Below are 20,345 nucleotides of genomic sequence, written 5' to 3'. Positions count from 1 at the left end.
GAGGAGAGTAGTGGAGGAGAGTAGTGGAGGAGAGTAGTGGAGGAGAGTAGTAGAGGAGAGTAGTGGAGGAGAGTAGTGGAGGAGAGTAGTGGAGGAGAGTAGTGGAGGAGAGTAGTGGAGGAGAGTAGTAGAGGAGAGTAGTGGACGAGAGTAGTGGAGGAGAGTAGTGGAGGAGAGTAGTGGAGGAGAGTAGTGGAGGAGAGTAGTGGAGGAGGGTAGTGGAGGAGAGTAGTGGAGGAGAGTAGTAGAGGAGAGTAGTGGTGGAGAGTAGTGGAGGAGAGTAGTGTAGGAGAGTAGTGGAGGAGAGTAGTACAGGAGAGTATTGGAGGAGAGAAGTGGAGGAGAGTAGTAGAGGAGAGTAGTAGAGGAGAGTAGTGGAGGAGAGTAGTGGAGGAGAGTAGTGGAGGAGAGTAGTGGAGGAGAGTAGTGGAGGAGAGTAGTGGAGGAGAGTAGTAGAGGAGAGTAGTAGAGGAGAGTAGTAGAGGAGAGTAGTGGAGGAGAGTAGTGGAGGAGAGTAGTGGAGGAGATTAGTAGAGGAGAGTAGTAGAGGAGAGTAGTAGAGGAGAGTAGTAGAGGAGAGTAGTGGAGGAGAGTAGTGGAGGAGAGTAGTGGAGGAGAGTAGTAGAGGAGAGTAGTAGAGGAGAGTAGTGGGAGAGTAGTGGAGGAGAGTAGTGGAGGAGAGTAGTGGAGGAGAGTAGTGGAGGAGAGTAGTAGAGGAGAGTAGTGGAGGAGAGTAGTGGAGGAGAGTAGTGGAGGAGAGTAGTGGAGGAGAGTAGTAGAGGAGAGTAGTGGAGGAGAGTAGTGGAGGAGAGTAGTAGAGGAGAGTGGAGGAGAGTAGTGGAGGAGAGTAGTGGAGGAGAGTAGTGGAGGAGAGTAGTAGAGGAGAGTATTAGAGGAGAGTAGTAGAGGAGAGTAGTGGAGGAGAGTAGTGGAGGAGAGTAGTGGAGGAGAGTAGTGGAGGAGAGTAGTGGAGGAGAGTAGTGGAGGAGAGTAGTAGAGGAGAGTAGTGGAGGAGAGTAGTGGAGGAGAGTAGTGGAGGAGAGTAGTGGAGGAGAGTAGAGTAGTAGAGGAGAGTAGTGGAGGAGAGTAGTAGGTAGTGGAGAGTAGTGGAGGAGAGTAGAGTAGTAGAGGAGAGTAGTGGAGGAGAGTAGTGGAGGAGAGTAGTAGAGGAGAGTAGTGGAGGAGAGTAGTAGAGGAGAGTAGTGGAGGAGAGTAGTGGAGGAGAGTAGTGGAGGAGAGTAGTGGAGGAGAGTAGTAGAGGAGAGTAGTGGAGGAGAGTAGTAGAGGAGAGTAGTGGAGGAGAGTAGTGGAGGAGAGTAGTAGAGGAGAGTAGTAGAGGAGAGTAGTGGAGGAGAGTAGTGGAGAGAGTAGTGGAGAGTAGTGGAGGAGAGTAGTGGAGGAGAGTAGTGGAGGAGAGTAGTGGAGGAGAGTAGTAGAGGAGAGTAGTAGAGGAGAGTAGTAGAGGAGAGTAGTGGAGGAGAGTAGTAGAGGAGAGTAGTGGAGGAGAGTAGTGGAGGAGAGTAGTGGAGGAGAGTAGTAGAGGAGAGTAGTGGAGGAGAGTAGTGGAGGAGAGTAGTAGAGGAGAGTAGTAGAGGAGAGTAGTGGAGGAGAGTAGTGGAGGAGAGTAGTGGAGGAGAGTAGTGGAGGAGAGTAGTGGAGGAGAGTAGTAGAGGAGAGTAGTGGAGGAGAGTAGTGGAGGAGAGTAGTGGAGGAGAGTAGTGGAGGAGAGTAGTAGAGGAGAGTAGTGGAGGAGAGTAGTGGAGGAGAGTAGTGGAGGAGAGTAGTAGAGGAGAGTAGTGGAGGAGAGTAGTGGAGGAGAGTAGTGGAGGAGAGTAGTAGAGGAGAGTAGTGGAGGAGAGTAGTGGAGGAGAGTAGTGGAGGAGAGTAGTGGAGGAGAGTAGTGGAGGAGAGTAGTGGAGGAGAGTAGTGGAGGAGAGTAGTGGAGGAGAGTAGTGGAGGAGAGTAGTGGAGGAGAGTAGTGGAGGAGAGTAGTGGAGGAGAGTAGTGGAGGAGAGTAGTAGAGGAGAGTAGTGGAGGAGAGTAGTGGAGGAGAGTAGTGGAGGAGAGTAGTGGAGGAGAGTAGTGGAGGAGAGTAGTAGAGGAGAGTAGTGGAGGAGAGTAGTGGAGGAGAGTAGTGGAGGAGAGTAGTGGAGGAGAGTAGTAGAGGAGAGTAGTGGAGGAGAGTAGTGGAGGAGAGTAGAGGAGGAGAGTAGTGGAGGAGAGTAGTGGAGGAGAGTAGTAGAGGAGAGTAGTGGAGGAGAGTAGTGGAGGAGAGTAGTGGAGGAGAGTAGTGGAGGAGAGTAGAGGAGGAGAGTAGTGGAGGAGAGTAGTGGAGGAGAGTAGTAGAGGAGAGTAGTGGAGGAGAGTAGTGGAGGAGAGTAGTGGAGGAGATTAGTAGAGGAGAGTAGTAGAGGAGAGTAGTAGAGGAGAGTAGTGGAGGAGAGTAGTGGAGGAGAGTAGTGGAGGAGATTAGTAGTGGAGAGTAGTAGAGGAGAGTAGTAGAGGAGAGTAGTAGTGGAGAGTAGTGGAGGAGAGTTGTGGAGGAGAGTAGTGGAGGAGAGTAGTGGAGGAGAGTAGTGGAGGAGAGTAGTAGAGGAGAGTAGTGGAGGAGAGTAGTAGAGGAGAGTAGTAGAGGAGAGTAGTAGAGGAGATTAGTGGAGGAGAGTAGTGGAGGAGAGTAGTACAGGAGAGTAGTGGAGAGTAGTAGAGGAGAGTAGTGGATGAAAGTAGTAGTGGAGAGTAGTGGAGGAGAGTAGTAGAGGAGAGTACTGGAGGAGAGTAGTGGAGGAGAGTAGTGGAGGAGAGTAGTAGAGGAGAGTAGTAGAGGAGAGTAGTGGAGGAGAGTAGTGGAGGAGAGTAGTGGAGGAGAGTAGTGGAGGAGAGTAGTGGAGGAGAGTAGTGGAGGAGAGTAGTGGAGGAGAGTAGTGGAGGAGAGTAGTGGAGGAGAGTAGTGGAGAGTAGTAGAGGAGATTAGTAGAGGAGAGTAGTAGAGGAGAGTAGTGGAGGAGAGTAGTGGAGGAGAGTAGTGGAGGAGAGTAGTAGAGGAGAGTAGTGGAGGAGAGTAGTAGAGGAGAGTAGTGGAGGAGAGTAGTGGAGGAGAGTAGAGGAGGAGAGTAGTGGAGGAGAGTAGTGGAGGAGAGTAGTAGAGGAGAGTAGTGGAGGAGAGTAGTGGAGGAGAGTAGTGGAGGAGATTAGTAGAGGAGAGTAGTAGAGGAGAGTAGTAGAGGAGAGTAGTGGAGGAGAGTAGTGGAGGAGAGTAGTGGAGGAGATTAGTAGTGGAGAGTAGTAGAGGAGAGTAGTAGAGGAGAGTAGTAGTGGAGAGTAGTGGAGGAGAGTTGTGGAGGAGAGTAGTGGAGGAGAGTAGTGGAGGAGAGTAGTGGAGGAGAGTAGTAGAGGAGAGTAGTGGAGGAGAGTAGTAGAGGAGAGTAGTAGAGGAGAGTAGTAGAGGAGATTAGTGGAGGAGAGTAGTGGAGGAGAGTAGTACAGGAGAGTAGTGGAGAGTAGTAGAGGAGAGTAGTGGATGAAAGTAGTAGTGGAGAGTAGTGGAGGAGAGTAGTAGAGGAGAGTACTGGAGGAGAGTAGTGGAGGAGAGTAGTGGAGGAGAGTAGTAGAGGAGAGTAGTAGAGGAGAGTAGTGGAGGAGAGTAGTGGAGGAGAGTAGTGGAGGAGAGTAGTGGAGGAGAGTAGTGGAGGAGAGTAGTAGAGGAGAGTAGTGGAGGAGAGTAGTGGAGGAGAGTAGTTGGAGGAGAGTAGTAGAGGAGAGTAGTGGAGGAGAGTAGTGGAGGAGAGTAGTGGAGAGTAGTAGAGGAGAGTAGTAGAGGAGAGTAGTAGAGGAGAGTAGTGGAGAGTAGTATTTGGTATTGTATTAGGATCCCCTTTAGCTGTTGCAAAAGCAGCAGCTACTCTTCCTGGGGTCCACACAGAACATTAAATATAATACAGAACATCAATAGACAAAAACAGCTCAAGGACTGAACTACATACATTTTTTTTAAAGGCATACGTAGCCTACATATCAATGTTCACACGCAAACTATCTATGTCAAATAGGGGGAGAGACGTTGTGCTGCGAGGTGTTGCTTTATCTGTTTTTTTAAACCAGGTTTGCTGTTTAAATGAGCAATATGAGATGGAAGGAAGTTCCATGCAATAATTGCTCTATATAATACTGGACACTTTCTTGAATTTGTTCTGTTTTTGGGGACTATGAAAAGACCCCTGGTGGCATGTCTGGTGGGATAAGTGTGTGTGTCACAGCTGTGTGTAAATTGACCTATGCAAACAATTTGGGATTTTCAACACATTCATGTTTCTTCTAAAAAGAAGAAGAAGTGATGCAGTCAGTCACTCCTCAGAGTGGATCAGGCCTGACTGAACACCTCTGTGTTGAGGGCTGTGTGTACAACACAGAAAGGGTCTTCCCTAGAGTTGGAATCCATATAGCATACAACCTCTTCACATAACATGTCAAATATGTCAAACTCCTACCCAGGATGTCTTACCCAGGATGTCTTACCCAGGATGTCTTGCCCAGGATGTCTTACCCAGGATGTCTTACCCAGGTTGTCTTACCCAGGATGTCTTGCCCAGGATGTCTTACCCAGGATGTCTTACCCAGGATGTCTTACCCAGGATGTCTTACCCAGGATGTCTTACCCAGGTTGTCTTACCCAGGATGTCTTACCCAGGATGTCTTGCCCAGGATGTCTTACCCAGGATGTCTTACCCAGGATGTCTTACCCAGGTTGTCTTACCCAGGATGTCTTACCCAGGTTGTCTTACCCAGGATGTCTTACCCAGGATGTCTTACCCAGGTTGTCTTACCCAGGATGTCTTACCCAGGATGTCTTACCCAGGATGTCTTACCCAGGATGTCTTGCCCAGGATGTCTTACCCAGGTTGTCTTACCCAGGATGTCTTACCCAGGATGTCTTACCCAGGATGTCTTACCCAGGATGTATTACCCAGATTGTCTTACCCAGGATGTCTTACCCAGGTTGTCTTACCCAGGATGTCTTGCCCAGGATGTCTTACCCAGGATGTCTTACCCAGGATGTCTTACCCAGGATGTCTTGCCCAGGATGTCTTACCCAGGATGTCTTGCCCAGGATGTCTTACCCAGGATGTCTTACCCAGGTTGTCTTACCCAGGATGTCTTGCCCAGGATGTCTTACCCAGGATGTCTTACCCAGGTTGTTTTACCCAGGATGTCTTACCCAGGTTGTCTTACCCAGGATGTCTTACCCAGGATGTCTTACCCAGGATGTCTTACCCAGGATGTCTTACCCAGGTTGTCTTACCCAGGATGTCTTACCCAGGTTGTCTTACCCAGGCTCTCTGGTCCAGTACATAACAGTTCCACCGGGCTGTAATCCCCTGGTGGCCTGGCACAGCGCGGGCTGCAGAGGTGTGAGAAGGGGAGCCTGTGCTGTGGGTGTGAGGTTTTGTCGGAGGCCTGTAGTGGCCCGAGGAGAAGTACTGAATAAAGCCCTGGAGCCGTGCTGTGACCTCAGCCTTCGGCCACAGTCCCCGACGCCGTGTCATTTTCCCGTCCCCGCGTTGCCGCCTAACCAACGACAACTGCTCATTTACAGGGCAGTGTGGGCTCTGAGGCGCACAGACACACTAACACACAGACCAGAGCATGGAGCGTTACAGCCCTGTCCAGCAATTAGCACATGAGCACGTGCAGGTCACGAGTCATACATCACACATAAACAAACATGGCTATGAGTCAGACACCCAAAATGTTGCAAATCATAAAATGATATACAACAATACTCACATACGCATACAAACTCACAAGTACCATATATAGATACATGTGCGGACACACACAAACAAACACTGGTTGCCCAGGGTAACCGTAGGTCACATGACTGTCCAGACAGTGGTTGTGGGTCCTGTTGTCCAGACATGGTTAGCGTGACTGAGAGCGAGAGAGAGCGAGAGAGAGCGAGAGAGAGAGAGAGAGAGAGAGAGAGAGAGAGAGAGAGAGAGAGAGAGAAAGAGAGCGAGAGAGAGAAAGAGAGCGAGAGAGAGAGAGAGAGAGAGCGAGAGAAAGAGAGCGAGAGAGAGAGAGCGAGAGAGAGCGAGAGAAAGAGAGAGAGAGAGAGCGAGAGAGAGCGAGAGAGAGAGAGAAAGAGAGAGAGAGAGAGCGAGAGAGAGAGAGAGAGAGAGAGAGGAAGTTTGGGCAGCTTGGCTAGCTAAGGCACACCCAATTACAGTATGACTCGCACATGCAGTGTCTAGTACTTCAGAGGACACTGTCTGTCTGTCTGTCTGTCTGTCTGTCTGTCTGTCTGTCTGTCTGTCTGTCTGTCTGTCTGTCTGTCTGTCTGTCTGTCTGTCTGTCTGTCTGTCTGTCTGTCTGTCTGTCTGTCTGTCTGTCTGTCTGTCTGTCTGTCTGTCTGTCTGTCTGTCTGGTTTGCATCTTGTATTCCTCCATTTTAGATTATAAATGATAAATTAACATACACTGAGTGTACAAAATATTAAGAACACCTTCCTAATATTGAGTTGCACCCCTTTTGCCCTCAGAACAGTCTCAATTTGTCAGGGCATGGACTCGCGTTCCACAGGGATGCTGGCCCATGTTGACTCCAATGCTTCCCACATTTGTGTCAAGACGGCTGGATGTCCTTTGGGTGGTGGACCATTCATGATACATATACACTGTTGATGGAGAAAAACTCAGCAGCATTGCAGTTCTTGACACAAACCGGTGCGCCTGGCACCTACTATCATACTCCGTTCAAAGACACTTCAATATTTCATCTTGCCCATTCACCCTCTGAATGGCACACATACACAATCCATGTCTCAATTGTCTCAAGGCTTAAAAATCCTTCTTTAACCTGTCTCCTCTTCATCTACACTGATTGAAGTGGATTTAACAAGTGACATCAATAAGGGATCATAGCTTTCACCTGGAAGTAAGCATTTCATGGTAAGGTTGTATTCGGCGCAGGTGACATAAAATTTGATTTGATATGATTCACCTGGTCAGTCTACGTCATGGAAAGAGCAGGTGTTCTTAATGTTTTTTATTTTTATATTTTTTAAAACCTTTATTTAACTAGGCAAGTCAGTTAAGAACAAATTCTTATTTACAATGACGGCCTACCAAAAGGCAAAAGGCCTCCTGCAGGGACGGGGGCCTGGGATTAAAAATAAAACAATATATAAAATATAAATATAGGACAAAACACACATCACAACAAGACAGACAACACAACACTACATAAAGAGAGGCCTAAGACAACAACATAGCAAGGCAGCAACACATGTTTCGTACACTTGTGTAGTTATGCAATATATCAAATGTAGGGCTCTACAGGCTTCTCTTTTTAGAGCCCTGACCAGATTGTGTTTTCTGAAAGTGTCAAAACCACAATCAGGTTAAATCCGGTTGAGATATTTGATGGGGGGAAACTCTGACATACCCACAACACACTGGAAAATATGCAATTCACTGTCAGGCTGTGCTTAAAGCCAAAATGCTTTTTAGTTATGTAGTAGTGGATCTAGGTTTATATACTGTATTTTCTACATATTTCATCAACTTTTGTGTATTGCTCATTTGTCCCGTATTACAGGTGTGAAATAAATATTCCCAAATAATTGTATTGTGTGATAGGAAAGAATAGACTTGGTGAGAAGCAGAGTGAAAGGGACAGTGTGTGAGAGAGAGGTAGTAAGAATAGAGGGGACAGCAGAGCAGAGCAGAGCAGCACTGCAACTAAGATTACGATACTATCAAGCGGTAAGTGAGGGTGGAGGGTTGGTTTTCCAGGCCCAAAACCACCAGCTCTTACAAACACAGATGCGCAGTGAGTCAGACATACACACACAAACACATACATACACACAGTCTCTCTCTGAAAGCGCTCAGAGACAGAACTCTCTCTACTCTGCTCTGCTCCTTTCCACTCTCTGTGCGGCGGCAAGCCCCCGTCTCCACAGTCAACTCTCTCTCTCTCTCTCTCTCTCGGTCTCTCTCTCTCTCTCTCTCTCTCACTCTTCCTTCTCTCATTTCTATTTCTCTTAATGCGTGTTCAATTCTTTTCTGGTTGTTCGCATTGGGTTTCGGCGCCCTCTGAAAGCCTCACAGACTTTGAATGGCGTAGGCCACTGCCTGGTTTGAACTTAAAGAAAACAGAACATTTCCAAAACTTGGCCGACCAATCAAAAGAGAGAGAGAAAAGAGAGAGGGAAGCAGAGCTGAAAAAGTAAAAGCAAAGAGGAAAAAACAAGCTACACCGAGTAAGAGCGAAAAGAGAGAGGGGAGGGGAGGAGAGGCCCTGTGACCTCATGTGACATGTGACGTGGTCTCCTCCACTCACGGAGGGGAGTTGGAGGATGGCGAGGACGCAAAGAGAGCTGTGGCTTTAGCCGGCGCTAGCTAACACTGACGCTCCATTCAGGCCACCACCGTGGGACACCACGTCTCCTGACAGAGAGAGAGAGAACCTGGCTAATCTCAGAGCCCCTGCCCACTGACGGACCGGACCAGCACCACACCTCCCTGCCACCCCACCCTGGCCTGCTGACAAGACGTCCAGACCCGATACAACAACGGTGAGTCCATTGGAAGGCCAGAGTCCTGGAGAGGGATGGTACCACTGCATCTCAGTGTAGCCACACTCTCCCTCTCCCTCCCAACCTGCCATTCTCTCTCCCTCTCCCTCACCCTCCCAGCCTACCATTCTCTCTCCCTCTCCCTCACCCTCCCAGCCTACCATTCTCTCTCCCTCTCCCTCACCCTCCCAGCCTGCCATTCTCTCTCCCTCTCCCTCCCAGCCTGCCATTCTCTCTCCCTCTCCCTCACCCTCTCAGCCTGCCATTCTCTCTCCCTCTCCCTCTCCCTCTCCCTCTCCCTCCCAGCCTGCCATTCTCTCTCCCTCTCCCTCACCCTCCCAGCCTACCATTCCCTCTCCCTCTCCCTCACCCTCCCAGCCTACCATTCTCTCTCCCTCTCCCTCACTCTCCCAGCCCACCATTCCCTCTCCCTCTCCCTCACCCTCCCAGCCTACCATTCTCTCTCCCTCTCCCTCACTCTCCCAGCCCACCATTCTCTCTCCCTCTCCCTCACCCTCCCAGCCCACCATTCTCTCTCCCTCTCCCTCACCCTCCCAGCCTTTCCATTCTCTCTGCCTCTCCCTCTCCCTCACCCTCCCAGCCTACCATTCCCTCTCCCTCTCTTTCACTCCCTCTCCCCTATCATTCCCTCTTCCTCTCTTTCTTTCTGAATGTCTCATACCCCTGGTGCTGCATACTTATTCTGCTCTCTTTGCAGGCTTGTGGCAAGGGATTCCTGCGGTAGTTACAAACCCCAAATTCTTGGTTGCAAATGGGCTCCGAGTTCCAGGATCTATCCTTCTCCCTCGCTCTCCTCTCTCTCACTCTTTCGTTCTCTATTTCAACCACCGTTTCTCTCCAAGGTTGGTCGTTATCGACTGTAGAGAGGGCTGACGACGGCTCTGGCACCACTTCAGCCACGAGGACATGGCTTCCAACAGCATCTTTGACTGCTTCGGAAACTACGGCCCCACTCTACTGAGAGGTAAGCACTCTCTCCTCCCCTCTATACTCTCTCTCTCTCTCCCTCTCTCTCCTCTGTCATGTCTGTGGCTCGAGGCGTCAGAGAGAGAATGATATTGGCGGCTCTGGCGGTCCACTCGCTCCCAGTTGTTTAAAATGTGTGGCCTCGTCTGTTTGGCAACACGAAGGAGTGTGAGGGTGTGTGCGTGTTCCAAAACAGCAGGGACAGCAACACTTCTAAAAGAGAGACTTTGTTTTGGTGTTTGAGTAGACCCTCTCTGAAAGGATCGTACCACACACGCTGAATGCCCTAATGTTCCTATTAAATGGGTAAAAGGAGGCATGGGTCCATACAGTAGCCGAGGCCGTTAGTGACAGGGCCCTTACAGCTGTGGGCCTCAGGGCTGCATCTGATGTAGTCTTGATGGAGCACACCCATAATGGGCTTCTCACCACAGCCATCAAGAGGGAGTTTTTCTAGCTCTCTGGGAGAATAGAAGGAAGGAAGGCTCCATCGGACCGGCCTTTACTGGAACACAGTGATACGATAAAACAAAAAGAGAAAAAACATTGGTCTGTCTCCTTCACTACTTACAGGAGGTACTCTTGGCCTGTGTGGTGAGGTGAGTGCATTACACTCAGGCTAAAGACTGCTCTTAATGAAGGAGCCATTTTCTTCCATGGTTACCTCAATCCTGCAGTACTTGGATTAAAGCCTAGATTGAATTCAAGTTTAGAGAGAATTTTCCCGCTGATATAATAAAACAATAAATTATAAGATTATGAAATAACAATGTACTAAATTAGATTACATAAAGTGATAGAAGCTTCAATTGTGTTCAATTTAGATTAATAGCAAAATGATACAAACAAATTTTCAAGCAGCTAGAAAGTGAAGAAACCATGTAAAACTTCTGTTCTGTTTGTCACAGCGGAATATCAGACTTCCACTCTAAATCTAACTGTTGAAAACTCTGAATGAACTGTATAAACTGTTGGCTAAGTTTAGAGAGAATTTTCCCGCTGATATAATGAAACAATAAATTATAAGATTATGAAATAACAATGTACTAAATTAGATTACATATAGTGATAGAAGCTTCAATTGTGTTCAATTGCAAAAGGCCTTAGCCAACAGTTTATACAGTTCATTCAGAGTTTTCAACAATTAGATTTAGAGTGGAAGTCAGATATTCTGCTGTGACAAACAGAACAGAAGTTTTACATGGTTTCTTCACTTTCTAGCTGTTTGAAAATGTGTTTGTATCATTTTGCTACTAATCTAAAAAGTCCCCAACATGTCATTTTATCGAGAGCATGTTGCTGTGAGAGTATTAATCTGAGGAGGTCTGGGAGATTGGTTCCCTACTACATAAAAAAAAAACGGCACAGAAAATCTACCCTCGATTACGGCCTGGTTGCTGTGGTAATTAGAGAGCCACAGGATAAGCACTACCAGCTCCTAATTGTCTGCAGAATAAATCTTAAAATCTCTGGAGCCCAGTTTCCCCCTCTATAAACATGCGCCCACACACATCTGCCGCTCATATGAGAACACGACTCTGATATCCCTACGGGAACCACAGTGAGCAGAGTGACAGAGGACGGTGTTTCAGTGTTCTCACAGCTCAGACAGATACTCAGTCATTTAGAGTTTCCTCTCGACAAAGCCGCATCTCTGCACTATATCTTTCTCTCACTCTCATTCTTACGCATCACTAAATGCTTCTCTCCCGCTCTCTTATTCATCCTTCGTTGGTTATTATCATTCAGACTGGAGCACGAGGTCTGGCTGCTGGTTGATTATTCTCCTTTAAAGCACTACGGCCTTATTTAGTGTGCAACCCTCTAATGTCTGACTAAGAACTGAGTTGGGATCAGATCTTACACTTTGCGGGCCTCTTATGTAAAGCGCTTCGGATGCTTGAATTTGTATTTTGACTGTTGCGAGAAGGGAAAACCAACGTGCATGCCAAAAAAATAGGATGGAAAAATAGAAGAGTGTTTAAAGCTGTAATCGCCATTGGAAATCATTAATGAATATGCAATATCCTTTTACAATTTATTCAGTCGAGAAAATGAATGCAAACTGCAACAGAACAAAGGCCAAAAGTAATTCAATCCTCCAGTTCAATTTGAAAGCATTTCAAATAGACTACCTCACGTGAGTGAAATACTCTGGCCGTTAGTTTAACAACTTGCATTACACAGGCAAAGCAGTTTGGAAAAGAGAAGAAAAAAAATGTGACCGAAATTAAGAGGTACGGGTCGAAAGAAAATCAAAGAGGCCGTTTAATGTTTGTGGATATTGTATGTTTCCAATTCCTGAATTTAATGCTATGGAAATGTGGATGTATAAATGTCATAGTGTTACAGTTAAACTCTGCCTACAGATTGTGCTTCTAAAGTACATTTACATTTTATTTAGCTGGTAAAAAAAAAAGTTAAATCCCAAACATCTATATCTAATGATTAGCAACTCAAGAGAGATAGGCTACCCATAGATGAATATGCATTCAGACACAATCATCTGAATACATAAATACAAGTAGACAGGAGCCCTGTCCATTAGCAAGTATAGAATGATATTCTTAGCTCCATCACATTAAGCAGCAGTATATCTCATGCTGAGATGTGAACACACGCGTGCACGTGATGTGCAACACCTGACACGCTTTCTGTGAGAAAAGAATGTGCTTCGCCTCAAAAACCTCACTCCTGTAGCACAGAGAAGAGGAGAGAGAAAAGAGAGAAGAGAGAAGAGAAGCGAGAGAGGGACACTGAAGCTCTCACGCTATTTGTAATGAGAAAGAGAGCACCTCCAAAAACAGTTGCGAGGCCCTGACAGTTAGCACACTAGGGCAGGCCGTATGTGAGATGGAGATGCTCTCTAAAGGCGCTAATCTGATGCAGACTAAGAGAGCTCCTGCCTTTCCCCGATAACCACAATGAGGTTACACCTGCTCCTCTCTCACAACAGACCAATTATCCAGACACACACACACACACACACACACACACACATCTGAGGTACGCTAAATACTCACAGAACTAACATTAGCAGCTTGGTATCCCAAATTCTTGATACGAGTGAAATACCAGGTGATACGAGTGAAAATAGCAACTATTTCACTCTGTGGAGAAAAATGTCTAAACTTTTATTGGGTTACAAACCTGCCACTTTTGCTGTCTTCAGCGTTAGAGTCAGGTGAGGATCCTGGTTTACAGTGAGTCTGATTGGGCATGGGTACTGGGTCATATCCTTGGCTTGGTTCCCTGACCGCTTTTCCTCATAGCTGGGGGGGGGGGGGGGGGGGGCATTTTAGAGTGTAACGCTCATGGGAGCCAGTTCCCTTTGTGGCAGAAAAAAGGCCCCACTTTATTAGGGTGGGAATGGTTTTATATGTTTGGCTTGTTGCACTGTATGAATGAAAGTTAGGGTTTCTGTGTGAGAAACACGCCATGCTTCGCCACAGTAGTAGTGAGTTTATTTTTGGTGGATTCTGGGAGGTGGTCTGGTTAGTTCTACAACTCGGAAATAAAAAGCTAAAAGACTCACAACTGTTAGAATTGTATGAGAAAAATAAACTTTGGGTAAAACCCTCAAATGAATTCTCTCACATTACAGATAAGCCTCAAGATGAATTTAACAAAAGGATCAGATCTTTGATGTTAAAACATATATTACAACAAAGTTGTTGTCACAAAGTCAAGTTAATATACAGTAGCTTGTGATCAAAAGTTTTGAAATTCACCCAAAAATTCACCCTCCTAAATTAATCAAATACTTAATTGGAAGCCAGTCAAAGCCCGATGCCAAACCATGGAGATTGGCTGAAATCTGTAACCAGATATTGAGTTTCGATATTCAAAAAGAAAGGGAAATAATACAAAACTCATGACAGCCACGGAGTAGCGGAATCCTGTCTCCAATTTAGCAGAGTATAATATCTATTTATAAAACTCTGAGGGCACATTGGATGGTAGCAACGCTCTGGACTTTATTAGCATTGTAAACGTTTGAGGTACTTATTTGGTCCGCCTCGTCGTTTTCACCGTCTGTCAACACCTGTTGATGGGTAACACCTTCAGGGGTCGCCAACAAGATGGCTTCCAGGTAGAGGAAGGGAGGTGGCATATGCTGATTATGTGGTCAACCTATTTCCAAACCCTGTCTCCCATAAATCGTTTGGCTGAGCACGCTAAACTCTATGAAACGTTGGTCAAGGTTAAAGTTGTGCTAAGTGTTGTAGTAAATAAAATGTTCTGGTGGTCGACCGGCAACCACAAGAGCCAGATTCTCTGGAGCTGGTCTCCAATCTGATAATGTGGGTATTTCCTGTATTGGTCCCTTGGTACAAATTTAGTTTGGACAAGTAATTGTTTCGGAAGGGCGGACAACTTTCTATCGACAAACAGCACTGGACAGGTGATCAACATATGTTTCTGAAATTCATCTTGAAAACAAACTAAAGGTAGACTTTGCGTAGTATGGCATGGCTGGTGTGTATAGTGAATATGATCTGATGCTGGTTCTGAGGCAGTAGGCATTGTGCCAGACTGGATGAAGCATTAAGAAAGCTCTGTGTGGTGTCTCAGCCCCTCTAGCACAGTTCATCAAGAGTTAGACTTCACATTAAGAGCAGCTCTCTGATTGCCTATGGCAGTTCTGAGGGGACTGAACTCTGTGAATTTATGGTAAATACAGTACCACTGTCACGCCCTGACCATGGAGAGCCCTTGGGGTTCTCTATGGTGCAATAGGTCAGAGCGTGAATAGGGGGTGTTCTAGTCTAGAATTTCTATGTTGGTGTGAGTATGGTTCCCAATTGGACCAGCTGATGATTGTTGCCTCTAATTGGGGATCATACTTAATGTGGTCCTTTTCCCACCTGCATTTGTGGGATATTGTTTCGCTTTGGTTTAGTGCTATGTGCGCTACGAACTTCACGTTAGTTTATTCTTTGTTGTTTTTTGAAGGTTCACTTTAATAAATATGTGGAACTCTACTCACGATGCGCCTTAGTCCGCTCATTATGTATACGACGAACGTGACAACCACACCTCCCTCAGACAAGCAAAAAGGAGAAAATACATATTATGCCCTTACTTAATAATTACGGAGTGGCAGAATGAAATAATTGGTATGGTGAGAGACACAAATCCAAGTTTGTCATGATACAATGCACTGGGATGTCAGCGGAATTCATAACGTCTAGACAAGCTATTTTAACTGGGACCCTCCGATGTGGAAAATAAATATCGGAACAGGAACGCTAGCATGCAGGCAGGAAAGTACTCAGACGACAAAAGTATTTGGATAACTGGACAAGGAGATGGAAATGATCACAATATAATTATTATTATTTTTATTTTTTTTAACGTCTTACATCTACTGTTTATAGTTACAATATTCCGATGAGTCATTTCTTTACGCTTAATTACGTTCTCTTATGAGATGATCATATTTCATTAGGCCCTTACTGTGGTATTGATTAAATCACTGCTATCATGCTTTTAATAACCTCATCCCTTTTGTCTGAGAGAATTGAATTATGAACAAACCCAGGCTTGTAATGTTTTCAATCACTTATCATGCAGTTGTATAACAGCTGCCCCTGAACCACAGCTAGTTTCATACACTGAGGCAGCTGACAATTAGGGACAAGCAACAGTCTAATACCACCAGTGATTATGCATGGTGACCTAAGTTTGGCAATAATTAAGTTACAGGAAGCTTATATAAGTGTTATTAAGTAATTTTGCCATGCCATAAAGTGTTAATTACCATGTGATTAATTAACTAAATGAGACTCTAGTTGTACTAATGAAGGAGATAATAGATCAGATTACAACCAACAACGAATTTACGGGAAATTAAAGAATGAAAATGAAGATCCTTCTTGAAAAGAAATGAATTATATATTCTTTTTTTTAACTATCTTGTCTATCAAAAGAAGCCAACACTAGACAAACAGAGTCCATTTGAAGTGAATTTGAAACTTCGACAGAATGTTGTTGTTTTTCATAAGGCATGACCCCTCCCTGCTTAGTAATACCGTTAAACAGATGTTTCGAACAACATCCGATCTGTAGACACAACATAAAGAAGAATCATCCCATTTTTAGCATAGCGTATGAAAACTATTTCAGCATAGTTTTATTTTCACATGCAGCTAATTTCAGTTGCCTATATACAGTATGGCACATCTGGTTTTCAACGTGGAGACATCGAACAATTCAACAGCAAAACAGCTCAACAAGCCAGAATGTGAAACTGAACTAAAGACTGAAGCCTCTTCTTCCTTCATTACGATAAATCTTTAATCATGCTCAAAACGTCCATAGCCCATCCCTCTTCCCAAAAGCAATAAAGAAAAAAGTTAATTACGGTGGAGGAAAAATGCAGATAATGATAGGATATATAAGCTGCAGGCTATGAAATTGTTTTTGATACTAATTTTTCTCAGTTTTTCCCCGAAAAATCTCAAGTTGTTTGCATTAGTTAATTATCTTTGGTGCAATAAAACACGTTTTAGGGACGAGACAACCTTCCCAAAAAGTAGAAAAAGTTATTTCAAGAGATGATCATTTCAGAAATGGGAAATGACTACTTGACTTTTTTTACAACTTGACTTTTTGGACATAGGCAATTTTATGAGATCACGTTTTCGAAAAACATTTTAAAAATCTGCTCCAAATTATGATTGAAAGATGTCTGCAGAAAGAATAAGGTGTCAGCTATGACATGACACCCTGGGTTTACCCTGGGTTTATTATTTTGGTTATTGAACTACAGTAAGTGAAGTGGATTAACACCTGGATTACGGTAAAGGAATTTCATCATGGGTCCCTTATCTGTGCTACTCAGAAATGCATAGTTATGGAGATGAATGCCATTCTCTTCATGGTCTTTTTGTTGTATGTGTGATGTAAGTGCCTTAATGTGTTTGGACCCCAGGAAGAGTAGTTGCTGCCTTGGCAGGAACTAACGGGGATCCCTAATAGATACAAATGGGGATGTATCCTAAATAGGTACACAAATATAGAAATATGCAATATCCTCCTTTGCATACTTGGGTATTATTCTACACACTGGCTATTATTTTAATGAGCTCTTCCCCCAAACAAGACCACATTTGGTTGGTCCGGACCAAATCTGAACGAATCATAGACATATCTATGTTTCACAGATTTGGACATCAAAGTACAGCACAGTAGAGTACATTATAGTAAAGTAGATTATAGTTCAGTACAGTACAATACAGTACATTACAGTAAAGTAGTTTATAGTTCAGTACAGTACATTACAGTAAAGTAGATTATAGTTCAGTACAATACAGTCAATTACAGTAAAGTAGATTAAAGTTCAGTACAGTACAATACAGTACATTACAGTAAAGTAGATTATAGTTCAGTACAGTACAATACTGTACATTACAGTAAAGTAGATTATAGTTCAGTACAATACAGTCAATTACAGTAAAGTAGATTATAGTTCAGTACAGTACAATACAGTACATTACAGTAAAGTAGATTATAGTTCAGTACAGTACAATACAGTACATTACAGTAAAGTAGATGCTTTTTTCAATCTTTACTAACAACATGCCACTGGCTTTGAGTAAGGCCAGTGTGTCTATGTATGCAGATGACTCAACACTATACACGTCAGCTACTACAGCGACTGAAATGACTGCAACACTTAACAAAGAGCTGCAGTTAGTTTCAGAATGGGTGAAAAGGAATAAGTTAGTCCTAAATATTTCTAAAACTAAAAGCATTGTATTTGGGACAAATCATTCACTAAACCCTAAACCTCAACTACATCTCGTCATGAATGATGTGTAAATTGAGCAAGTTGAGGTGACTAAACTGCTTGTAGTAACCCTGGATTGTAAACTGTCATGGTCAAAACATGTTGATACAACAGTAGCTAAAATGGGGAGAAGTCTGTCCATAATAATGCACTGATCTGCCTTCTTAACAGCACTATCAACAAGGCAGGTCCTACAGGCCCCGGTTTTGTCGCACCTGGACTACTGTTCAGTAGTGTGGTCAGGTGCCACAAAGAGGGACTTGGGAAAATTGCAGCTGGCTCAGAACAGGGCAGCATGGCTGGCCCTTAAAAGTACACGGAGAGCTAACATTAATGACATGCATGTCAATCTCTCCATGGCTCAAAGTGGAAGAGAGATTGACTTCATCATTACTTGTTTATGTAAGAGGTATTGACAAGCTGAATGTACCGAGCTGTGTGTACTACACACAGCTCGGACACCCATGCATACCCCACAAGACATGCCACCAGAGATCTCTTCACAGTCCCCAAGTCCAGAACAGACTATGGGAGGCACACAGTACTACATAGAGCCATGACTACATGGAACTCTATTCCACATCAGGTAACTGATGCAAGCAGTAGAATCAGATTTAAAAAGCAGGTAAAAATACACCTTATGGAACAACGGGGACTGTGAAGAGACACACACACAAAGGTACAGACACATGCATATACACACATTGTGATATTGTTGTATGGTGGTATTGAACATTTTGTGTTGTGGATATGTGGTGGTGTAGGGATGTTACAGTTGAAGTCGGAAGTTTACATACACTTAGGTTGGAGTCATTAAAACTCGTTTTTCAACCACTCCACAAATTTCTTGTTAACAAATTATAGTTTTGGCAAGTCGGTTAGGACATCTACTTTGTGCATGACACAAGTCATTTTTCCATCAATTGTTTACAGACAGATTATTTCACTGTATCACAATTCCAGTGGGTCAGAAGTTTACATCCACTAAGTTGACTGTGACTTTAAACAGCTTGGAAAATTCCAGAAAAGGATGTCATGGCTTTAGAAGCTTCTGATAGGCTAATTGACATAATTTGAGCCAATTGGAGGTGTACCTGTGGATGTATTTCAAGGCCTACCTTCAAACTCAGTGCCTCTTTACTTGACATCATGGGAAAATCAAAAAGAAATCAGCCAGCTTTACCAGCCACAGGATTTTAGAAATTTTTACATGCATAGTATGTATACTGAACAAAAATATAAATGCAACATGTAAAGTGTTGGTCCCATGTTTAATGAGCTGAAATAAAAGATCCCAGAAATGTTCCATACGCACGAAAAGCTTACATCCCTGTTAGTGAGAATTTATCCTTAACCAAGATAATTATTTCACCTGACAGGTGTGGCATATCAAGAAGCTGATTAAACAGCATGATCATTACACAGATTTGTCATACAACACAATGCCACAGATGTCTCAAGTTTTGAGGGAGCGTGCAGTTGGCATGCTGACCAGAGCTGTTGCCAGATAATTGAATGTTAATTTCTCTACCATAAGCCACCTCCAACACGTCCAACCAGCCTCACAACCGCAGACCATGTGTAACCCGCCAGCCCAGGACCTCCACATCCGGCTTCTTCACCTGCGGGATCATCCAGGATGAAACTGTGGGTTTGCACAACCGAAGAATTTCTGCACAAACTGTCAGAAACCGTCTCAGGGAAGCTCATCTGTGTGCTAGTCATCCTCACCGGGGTCTTGACCTGACTGCATTTTGGCGTCGTAACCGACTTCAGTGGGCAAATGCTCACCTTTGATGGCCACTGGCACGCTAGAGAAGATTCACGGGTGTATCAGCGTGTATGGCGTCGTGTGGGGGCAAGCAGTTTGCTGATGTCAATGTTGTGAACAGATTGCCCCATGGTTGCGGTGGGGTTATGGTACGGGCAGGCATAAGCTATGGACAACGAACACAATTGCATTTTATCCATGGCAATTTGAATGCAATTTGAAAACACAGAGATACCGTGACGAGATCCTGATGCCCATTGTCATGCCATTCATCCACCGCCATCACCTCACGTTTCAGCATGTCGCAAGGATCTGTACACAATTCCTGGAAGCTGAAAATGTCCCAGTTCTTCCATGGCCTACATACTCACCAGACATGTGACCCATTGAACATGTTTGAGATGCTCTGGATCGATGTGCACAACAGCATGTTCCAGTTCCCGCCAATATCCAGCAACTTCGCACAGCCATTGAAGAGGAGTGGGACAACATTCCACAGGCCACAATTAATAGCCCAATCAACTCCATGCGAAGGAGATGTGTCACACTGCTTGAAGAAAATGGTGGTCACACCAAATACTGACGGGTTTTCTGATCCACGCCCCTACTTTTTAAATTATTTATACTTTACCTCCTTTTTCCCCCAATTTCGTGATATCCAATTGTTAGTTACGATCTTGTCTCATCGCTGCAACTACCCTACAGACTCGGGAGAGGCGAAGGTGGAGAGTCATCCAAAACACGACCCTGCCAAGCCGCACAGCTTCTTGACACACTGCTCGCTTAACCTCGAAGCCAGCCGCAACAATGTGTCGGAGGAAACACCGTACACCTGGCGACCGAAGTCATTTGTATTTGTGACCAACAGATGCATATCTGTATTGCCGGTCATGTGGAATCCATAGATAAGGGCCTAATGAATTTATTTCATTTGTCTGATTTCCTTAGATGACCTGTAACTCACTAAAATCTTTGAAATTGTTGCATGTTGCGTTATATTTTTGTTCAGTGTAGTTACCATGGCAAGGCACAGTTTTTGTTAAAAGGGTAGTTAAAAATGAACAACAATGCTTGCATACTGAAACATAATACTGAAATGCCCATTGACAGTAAACATGACAAGATTACTACGAATGACAAGAATTCTAAAAAACAATGTAATATGAGTTGTGCAGAATGAAATATATGAATACATTTCCCCCCCTAAAAGACT

At 44.6% G+C, this 20,345-nt stretch overlaps 1 protein-coding gene across 2 annotated transcripts in view; it reads left to right on the top strand.

Moving 5' to 3' along the window:
• Nucleotides 1-7,887: 7,887 nt before the first annotated feature.
• LOC106610817 (runt-related transcription factor 3-like) overlaps nucleotides 7,888-20,345 on the top strand; it is a 62,825-nt gene continuing 50,367 nt past the window's right edge. The window contains exons 1-2 of one of the 2 annotated variants that reach the window (XM_082955641.1): nucleotides 7,888-8,579; nucleotides 9,443-9,564. In XM_082955641.1, coding sequence (XP_082811767.1) covers nucleotides 9,507-9,564 — 58 coding nt within the window. In that variant the 5' untranslated portion in view covers nucleotides 7,888-8,579; nucleotides 9,443-9,506. The remainder of the gene's footprint in view (nucleotides 8,580-9,442; nucleotides 9,565-20,345) is intronic. The other variant, XM_082955642.1, reaches the window with a different exon arrangement.

The sequence above is a fragment of the Salmo salar genome, chromosome 09 (assembly GCF_965601325.2).
Source record: "Salmo salar chromosome 09, fSalSal1, whole genome shotgun sequence".
Lineage (NCBI taxonomy): Eukaryota > Metazoa > Chordata > Actinopteri > Salmoniformes > Salmonidae > Salmo > Salmo salar.
This window is presented reverse-complemented; position numbering and strand designations above follow the sequence as displayed.